This window comes from Gadus morhua, chromosome 2 (assembly GCF_902167405.1).
Source record: "Gadus morhua chromosome 2, gadMor3.0, whole genome shotgun sequence".
Classification (NCBI taxonomy): domain Eukaryota; kingdom Metazoa; phylum Chordata; class Actinopteri; order Gadiformes; family Gadidae; genus Gadus; species Gadus morhua.
In genome coordinates, this window is record NC_044049.1 from 9,522,187 (window position 1) to 9,531,200 (window position 9,014).

The 9,014-nt window shown below is 47.6% G+C and overlaps 1 protein-coding gene across 1 annotated transcript; it reads right to left on the bottom strand.

The window, feature by feature from the left end:
• Nucleotides 1-232: 232 nt before the first annotated feature.
• On the bottom strand, nt 233-8,717 carry lfng (LFNG O-fucosylpeptide 3-beta-N-acetylglucosaminyltransferase). The gene is made up of 8 exons (XM_030347577.1): nt 8,192-8,717; nt 3,455-3,503; nt 3,138-3,240; nt 2,853-3,006; nt 2,656-2,741; nt 2,350-2,515; nt 2,130-2,215; nt 233-2,011 (listed from the first exon to the last, which is right to left on the bottom strand). Exons 1-8 carry the CDS (start codon nt 8,594-8,596, stop codon nt 1,945-1,947), a joined length of 1,116 nt encoding a protein of 371 aa, XP_030203437.1. The 5' UTR covers nt 8,597-8,717; the 3' UTR covers nt 233-1,944.
• Between the last annotated feature and the right edge of the window lie 297 nt (nt 8,718-9,014).

Here is a 9,014-nt window from a genome sequence, read left to right on the forward strand (position 1 = left end):
CGCACAAAAAATAACTGCCCTTTTAATTAAGACGTCTTAGGGGGTTTATTTGTATGTATTTCCATAAACCTTTCTCGTTTTCACTCGTTTCCCCTTTCTCATTACATTCACAAATGTAACATTTGTGAAAGCTATTAATCGGTCATTAACATGCTCACAATTGATACAGAACTTCACTCTACTCCCACATGCATTCCTTTCTTTCCCGCTCAAATAAAGACAGACAACTCTGTAATGTTTCTCAGCGATGGACTTTTAATCAGAGGTTTAGGTCCCCAATGTGATTCCCACGGTGATAATACCAGGATCAGAATCCTAATCCCTGAGAAGCCAGTAATGGAATGGATAAAAAAAAAAACTCCAGATACTGGAGAATAAAGCAGTAATTTAGTACAGTTCCAAGCCGTACGCAATCATGTCAAGGTCATCAAAAGCATATGTAAACCACGACAAGAAATTACATTCTAGAACGTTTTACAATCACTACATGAGAAACCTATGCAGTGGCACGGTACACAGTACCGGCGCTGCCTAGACTAGATGAACGAGCTCACCCAATATGGGTTGGCAAACACAAAGATGCAAATACCTCTGTCTAAAATAAAAAATCTAAATAAATACTGTTGTTGCTCCTGTTAAGTTCTCCCCACACATGCCTCAACAATGACCCGGCAATATTGTATTACTATATGCCATTTGGTTGGAGTATGCAAACACAGAATTTTTTACAATGCCGTGATTGCATAAATTCTCAGGCAACACTAGCAGGGGTTGAACCCAAAACCCTGGCAGTGTTTCATGCCATTGCTCAAGGGGTAGAGCAGTTGAGCTAGACAGGATCCTCCATCCAATATTAATGGATGTAAAGAGCAAGGAACACAGTCTCATTGGTTCATTACCGTGCTAACTATTAAAGACTATTAAAGTGTCTTGTAACTGCCAGGTCATTGATGGTTCCGCAACATGAGGTACATTTCTTAACAGGAGCACACAAACAGTTAATTTGAAATACAGCTGTGCAATTTCTTTCTATTTTTAAAACATTTGTAGGTGGGCAAATCTAAATCTGATCGCAACCCCAAAATTATTATCTCTGTCATATATTATTTTTTCCCTGATTGTAACGAATGCAAGGAGCTTAATTAAATATATTAGAATTCAGAGATAATGACAATCCTGGAGTTATTTGCACACCTTACATTATCAAGGAAAATTAATTCTGTCAGTTTATCCAAAAATATCAGAGAGGGGAAAGTGCTCTATCCTGATATACCTCAGGGTACTTTACCCAAGGATATATTTGGTAAACTGCCAAATACCAGCTCAAATCATAAGAGAAATAACACTGACATTTAACCTCAACGTAAAAGCACAAATTCTATCTTCATATTAAAAAATTTAGTCCGGAGTCTTCTGAGCAAAAAACGAACAAAAAAAACACAACCTTAAAATATAAAGACCAATGGCATTAGTTTCCAATGGCTTTCTGTTAAATTTTCTTTTAAATGTCTGGACTAAAACCAAAATCTAAATGCAATCATTAATGTAAAGCTGGCAAAAAGCTTGAATATGTGGCAGTGAATACATTCTATGAGAATCGCAGAAACATTTACAAGCAACATATACATCATCTCAAAGCTTAACACGTGATTGCCTGCAAAAGCTAAATGCTGAAAGCAACTTCCTGCCTGGGAAGAAGAGGGCCCCGGACTATACTCTCCTAGGAGAGGGTGCAGGGCCCTCCTCCGCCTCATTGAGACAGGAAGGAAGGAAGGATCCCAAGATGGGCCGCACAGCAGCCCAGTTAAAACTACTACGAGACCAAACACAACCGCAGCGAAAAAGTCTGCAGTGTGGAGGTCTAATAAACCAAACGCTGGTCTCCACGGGCCTTTCAGATACCGAGGCCTTAACGAAGACGAGGATGAGAAGGAGCAGTCGCCTTTAGAAGGCAACTTGAGGAGGACACCACGGGGTGTCTGGGTACAAGAGGCAGTGCACAGACCTGAACCTGGAAGAACCAGAGAGAGAGAAAGTAGTTAGTGAAGTTAGATTCACATGGCTTTGAAGCAGTTCTCGTCACATCTTCAATACAGCGTTTTTTTCAGTTCAAAATCCACTTGTCTCACCTCGAGGGGTCCTCCTCCACAGGGAAAGCTCCCTTCATGTTGATGATGTTCCTCTTGTTCTCAAACATGCCATAACTCAATGTGATCTAAAAGAAAAGAGACCAAAAGGGAGATGAGTTATTATTAATTCACAACACCCCTCTGTAGTCTTTCTGGGGAATCATCCATAACAACAACAGTACAGTAAGGGTAAAACAAAAGGCAGTTCTAGCCCTCTGACCTGTTTGTGAATCTCAGAACGGGGGACTTGTTGCAGGTTCTCCAGGTGCGAGTGGAAGAGGTTGCTGCGGGTCAGCTGCACCCCTAGAACCGACTCGATGATGTAGCCCACCGTGCAGTCGTCAGGCAGACGGATCTTCTCCGCCGTGTTCATGAAGTGACCACCACTGAGGGAAGGAGTCACAAAGGGAAACCTGTCAGTATATAGGCCGTACACTTGTTCTGGAAGGGTTTTTGAGGAGGGGAGTTTAGCGGTTGACTGGGAAGCTATGGTGTTCGTTCATCTTTATCATCATCATCAGCTCACCTTGCCCATGGGCTCATCTTCAGTGCCAGACCGCGGCTCACGCAGAACCCTGCGCCCCCGGTGGCGAACCAGAAGTTGACGGGTCTCTAAAAGAGGAAACAGGAAGCACATTAGCGCCGGGAAAGAGTTTCCTGCTAGATAAGAACCCAACTACACACACACAGGCAATGGTTTTGTTCCACATGGGGATCTCGTACCATCTTGTTGTCCCCCAGTCTCTCGGTGGCTTCAATGGGCCGGTCCAGACTGGGTTTGCCGATGTACATGTCCTGGGTGTGGGGGAAGTGGGACAGCAGCTTCACCAGGGACCTCACATTCACGTAGTTGTCGTCGTCTACATGACAGAACCATCTGGAAAGGAGAAACGGCAAGAACATGCTTAGATGTTGCAGAATTAAGGCTTTTTAAAAGAGCTTAACGTGTGATGCAGAAGAAGAGGAAGATGTGGATCGAAGGAGGAAGGGGAACACGAAGGCACTTACTTTTTGCCTGACTCAATGAACTTGTCGTATTCAACTGCCATCTTGCAAGACAAAGCCTGCCGGCTGTGGGCAGCGGAGCAGTTGGTGTTGATGGCGTGACTTCCTGTGGCATCAATGAAGAGAGAGAAAGAGTTATGACGAGGCATAGTATGAGATGGTTAAATCTAGATTTGCTAAGGCAGCTTACAACGATTGTATGTAAACTAAGGCCTCATTTAATGTTGGCCTGATCGCATATCATGAATAGGACGCTGAATAGTTGTACTACGACAAAGATATTCAAATCATACTACTAGCCGTTGCTCAGACAAACTTACCAATCTTTTTTTTCAGCTCCTCATCTTCTCCGTCTGTGAAGACGTAAGTCTGTAAGCAAAAAAACCAAAACGTGAACAAGAAGTCCTGAAATTCTAATTAAAATGCAATTGTCTTGGAACAAATAAAACAATTCTGAACTCCTTCTGCTTCTAGCTAATGTCTCTTGCTTTTCTTCCCATCTGCCCGGGGGTCTGATAAGCATCCTCTGGTGGGACAATGGGAAGCACATGGAGTTAAACAGACCCCAGCTCCGATAAAGACCCTTTGTGTCCCCTCTTTCACCCTCGCCATGGCAACTTTGCAATGTCCCCCAAAGTATCTCAGACATAGAACAATAGGGTGGTGTGGGGGACCCATCCATCTTAACCCAGTCACCACCCCCACCCCATCTTGACTAGTAGAGCCCTTCCTCCACTTTGCCCAATGACTAACTACAACATGTAATATATTACTTACACGCACACACACACACACACACCACACCACAACCAAACACGTGGGTCATGAAGTTAAGGGTCTATACAAGATACAATCCACACAATAAAGTGTGGTCTGGTTAAAACCGCAACCGGTTGCAACAGACGTTGCAGTTGAGGAACACAATGACCCCTTGCTTTTATAAAGAAAAAACACAACCCCTACCACACACACAACGATCCAGCTTTGGATAAGGTGCTTTTATGGTGGCCTGCACAGAGCAGGTGCAAGGCTGTGTGTGTGTGTGGGTGTGTTTGTGTGTCGCAGACAGAGCAGAGTGTGCGATGATTGAAGATTGAATGCCCTGGGGGCGGGTGGCCTTGTCAACTGTCCCATAAACTGTGTGTTTACTCTTGAGCTCAGGTGAGGCAGCACCTGCCTAAGCTCACGCTATATAATCAAGGCCGCGTGTGGCAACAGGCCGGGGTCACGCGTTGGTTGTCTCACTCCTCCAGCACCCCCCCCCCCCCCCCCGCCCCATCACCCCACGCCGGTTGGTTCGTCGGTTCTGCGAATACTGAGAAGCGCTTTGTGGCACACTAGCACAAAGTAGCTCCCTCACAACTTCAGTGAACCCCGGCATCCTGTTGCAACAGTCTGCCGTGTCTGCGCGATCTGCATCTTAATTGTCTGCTGTGTGCGCTTGGCTGGAACGGGAAAAAGGACTTCCTGGGTCCTTCCTGCTTTTTGGTCCAAGGTTTGATCCTCTTTTTTGTTCTCTGTGGGTACTGGTGTACAATGGTGCAATGTATGGGCGTCACGGTTGGAGAGTGTCCATGCAGATGTTGCGTGAGGTAGGAGCCTTGGGCCTCTGTTTGTTCAGGGGATGGGTGGTGGTGCGTGTGGTGGTGGTGGCGGTGGTGGTTTTGGCGGTAAAAGGGATCACAGGCTGGCACTGTTTGCTTTAAAGCCCCAAGTGAAAAGGCAGCCTAATCACAGAGGCAGCTGGCGGGGCAGCCAGGGTACTGACAGAGTGGGGGTGAGGGAGGGAGGGAGGGGGTGAGGGAGGGAGGGAGGGAGCAAGAGAGGGAGCAAGCGAGGGAGGGAGGGGGTTGGATTCTCACTGCTGTTTGGTAATTCAGAATCTGTGTGTGGCCATTCAATCCACTTCACTCGCTCAATCCAACCCCTCCTCCTCCTCCCCCCATCTCCTCCTGGATAGCCAGCCTCTTGAATGGAACAATACTGAGACTTTTCCTGCTGGGTAAAGCCTCCACTGTGGTAAATTCTCACTATGTTTGCCAGCATTTGCATACAGCTGCAGGAGTTAACCAAAGAGACGAATCCCTCACTCCCCCTATTCTCTTTGTTTCTTAACTGACCCTTAAAAGGGGACATTCAATCACGGTGAACGCCAATTTCCTTGTATTTTCTTCTCATTTTCCTGTTTTTTTATATTTCTTCTGAAAATATACAGTAGGTGGTAAAACACACAAGGGTGTGGAGGCTGAGAACAAAAGTGGGAGAAGATGAGAGACTCCACTTCTCCTGGTCAAAGAGACGGCCTGGCACGCCTCCCCGGCCCTAGTCTAAGCCCAGAGTGGTGCCTGGCTGGCTGCCTCCTCCCTGGGAAGGAAGGGCACCGGGACCCCCCCCCCCCCACCCTCCACCCCAATCAATAATGGCCTCCACCCAGCCTCCTTCCCGCCTTTGTCCACCTCATTCAATGGCAGCCGTGAGTGAGTTTCACAACGCATTCTTTATTTCATGAATTGGCGTTGTTTCATTGCAGATTTATGGAAGTAAGGGAGTCATTACAGGGGGAAAAATGCAACGTGTGAAGTGTGTGTGTGCCACTGATAATATGTCAAGGATATTAAGTAAAGCTTGAGCTCCACAGTAAGATTTCAATTGCATTTCAACAATTGCATCCACATGCATTGGAAATGTATTAAAGTAGTTTGAATCAACACAGCCAATTTAGGTACAATTCATCTACATTTAAAATGTAACCCACCTTACATATTCCTGCCTCATCAACTTTCAATAGTAGTATTTTTTATAATTATTTTATGTATAACTATCAATCCTATAAAACGGTCCATTCACTTTTAAATCATAGCACAATTGAAGAAAAGTAGCCTGACAGATGGGCTTGATTATCACAGAAGTGATCTGCCCTTTATGTTGATGTGTAAACATCATGTGACTGGGGGCTCATTAACATACAGATAAGGAGGGGCCACGCCATCAGAGAGGCCGCTTGGGTTTCAATGGAACTGTGTTGCTGCAACCTGTGCAGAGATATCCATTACATGTTAAAGTCTCCATTGATTGTCCTCCGCGTGGAGAGTGGGAGGATACTGTTCTAGAGCAGTTCACCTTCAATTGATATCCTGTGTTTTCAAAATAAAAGTATGGAAAGTATATTTATTTTCTTTGATTTACTTTTATTTTGAAAACAGAAAATATCCATTGAAGGAGAGTGGTCTAAAATAGGATTTCAAAATAAAAGCATTCAGCTGATAATTCCCATCAAACTTGATAGTGGAAGGGGACCATATGCATTTGGTGGGAATTCACCGCATCATATGGCCGGCATTAAGGCTGTCCATTGTTCTCCCCCTCTGTCTCTCTGTCTTGTGGCCACCTGGCTTCTCCTCTGCCTCTAGGAACTCCCTCTTGCATTGTGGGGATCAGCAGCCTTATCCTTTATGTCGGCCCAGCCTCCAGACCAGCTGCCAGCCTAAAGCCCCTGCTGCCTGCTGCACTGCCGCCGTGGACTGGCTGGTGGGGGGGGGGGGGGGGGGGGGGGGGGGGGGAGCTGGGATCACTGTCATTACGACCCACTGGGTCGCCCACACCTGCAACACGATACCACAGTCTCTGAGAGAGGCCTGGTTTGAAGTGTAGGCCTAACTTATGCTAAGCTAATGGAGGTGGTGGTACTAGTGAGTAAGTTTGTGTTCTGAGGAGTGGGGGTTTGACGGCTGAGGAGTTTTGTCTTGGATACCCCCCCCCCCCCCCCCGGCCACTGTGTTCATCGGCCGGCCACTCAACAATGACGAGGGGGAAAGAAATCCCCAGTCGCCGACAGCACTGCCAATGGCTCGCAGCAAAAAACAGTCTCCATATAATGCAGGGTGACACTCTCCGTTCTCCGAGGGACAAAAGCGAAGAGCTACGTTTAGGGACCACGTCCATCGCCCATGAAAAGGGCCTCTATACGCTAGGACGCTGCATGGCCACTCTCGGCCGCGGCACAGAATCACATTGACTACAGCCGCTTCCTCCTGCCCCCCCCCCCCCCCCCCCCCCCGCCCCGAACCCCGTGGCTCTGCGGCCCCCTCTTTGTGGCTCAATTTGAAAGAGATTCTTTGCACATTTTCATAACCCCGGCGCGCTTGTTCTATTCCCAGCAGCGGCGGCGCACATTTCCCACAACACCACCCGGCGTCCACCCATCCACTTCCACCCCACTCCCTTTCTGGTTTGTCCCAGCGAGGGCATCTCCTGAACGAAGCCCCCCACACCAGCCTTCTCCCCCTCTCCCCGACCCCCTCCCCGGGGTTTGTCTCCCCTACGCTGGGGTAGAGCCGAAGCCCTTTCTATGTGAACCGGCGTTCCCATGGAGAGGGGAAGACAAGGTGCTGGGAAAGTCCTTTTCTTCCACTCCTCCTCCTCCCCCCCCCCCCCCCCTTCAGGGAAACGCTTTGTTAGCCAAGCTGGGAGGGGGGGGGGGGGGACAGCAACAGAGACGCCGCCACCGCTACACGCACCATCTATTTCACCAAGGGGCATTCATAGGGACACCCCGAAAGAGGGGGGATAATAGAGAGGGGGTTGGGGGAGAGGGTAGAAGGGGAGAAAGGAGGACTCCTCCAGAACTGTTCCCTCCGGTTCTCATAGACATCACTCAAAAGAGAAAAGGTACTGAAAGATCCTCGGAAATTCTGTTTATAAAAATGGGTAAGAGGGGTTGTTTGTGTGTGTGTGTGTGTGTATCCACTGTTGCCTTGAGACGCGGGAACAATGTAACAGTAACCGGCTATTAAATAGACTTCACCTGCACGTGAACACTGGCCTATTGTCTTGGACAATAAGGGACTCGCCACAATGCCAAACAAGTTCAAAGAGTAACCATATTTACGCCTACACTTTAGGAGGTCTATGACTCTACCGGTTTACTGTTTTCTATAATGTTAATTCGTTTGTTTTGTTATCTACGTCTACGCAACGAGGAACGAGACGAGGTGCATGGCATTACAACTGGGAAAAAATACAAACATGAACCACATGATGACTGTATTTGTTCTTACCTGTTGAACGTTTCTTGAGATCCAGGTATCAAGAAGCAGATTTAATCGCGACTGGTGGAACTTCTTGGTGGTCTTGACAGCGATGAACAGGTCGCTGGCGCTGATGTCCTCCGCTGGAGGGGGGTCCGCGGCGAACGCGGACGACTGTTTGGGCTTGTCCACGTCTCTCCGTCCACGGGTTAGTTTAGTAAAGTACGCCGAGAATCCCTTCTTCTCCTGGGGCTGAGAGGTCTCTTCGTGCGCTGCGTTGTCCAGGCTCTGGAGGGAGCGGGTCCCGATGTCTCCCTTGGGCGCATCCTCCACCTGGACCCGGTGATGCTGAGCCGCAACCAAAAGAACCACAGCGCAGACGAACGCGGTGCAGGCTATGGAGACAGCCACCTTCTTACCGTTATTTTTCAACATGGTTAACACTTAAAATCACTAACTTTAACACAGCGGCTACTTGATACAATGTCCATATAGATAACTCAACTAAATGCTGTGTTGTGTGAACGCTCACATGCCTAGTGTAATAACAAGCACGTCGGGGGCCAAGAGGGTATTTATACTAGCCCGGTCTGGCCACGCCCCGTGGGCGGGCCCTAAGAAGCCGCGTGTAACAGAGAGGATCATGCCGCGGTTGCTGGGATGTGAAAAGCCGCCTTAACAAAGCGTGTGGGCGAGCGTTTGCGCACGCGTGCGTGCGTCTCTGTGTTTGATCAGTCTCTGAATTCTTTTGTATCACTTTAGTTTGTATAGGCCTACTTAAATTAAAGTTGATAAGACAATTTACAATGTAAATGTATGATGTATGTGTATGTGTATATATATATATATATAT

Excerpts from the sequence above, each read along its gene's own strand:
- lfng (XM_030347577.1), bottom strand. The coding sequence starts at position 8,596 with ATGTTGAAAAATAACGGTAAGAAGGTGGCTGTCTCCATAGCCTGCACC. Across the intron at positions 2,742-2,852 it reads GACTGGGGGACAACAAGATG|AGACCCGTCAACTTCTGGTT; the intron begins GTACGAGATCCC and ends TTCCTCTTTTAG. Across the intron at positions 2,012-2,129 it reads GTGGAGGAGGACCCCTCGAG|GTTCAGGTCTGTGCACTGCC; the intron begins GTGAGACAAGTG and ends TGGTTCTTCCAG.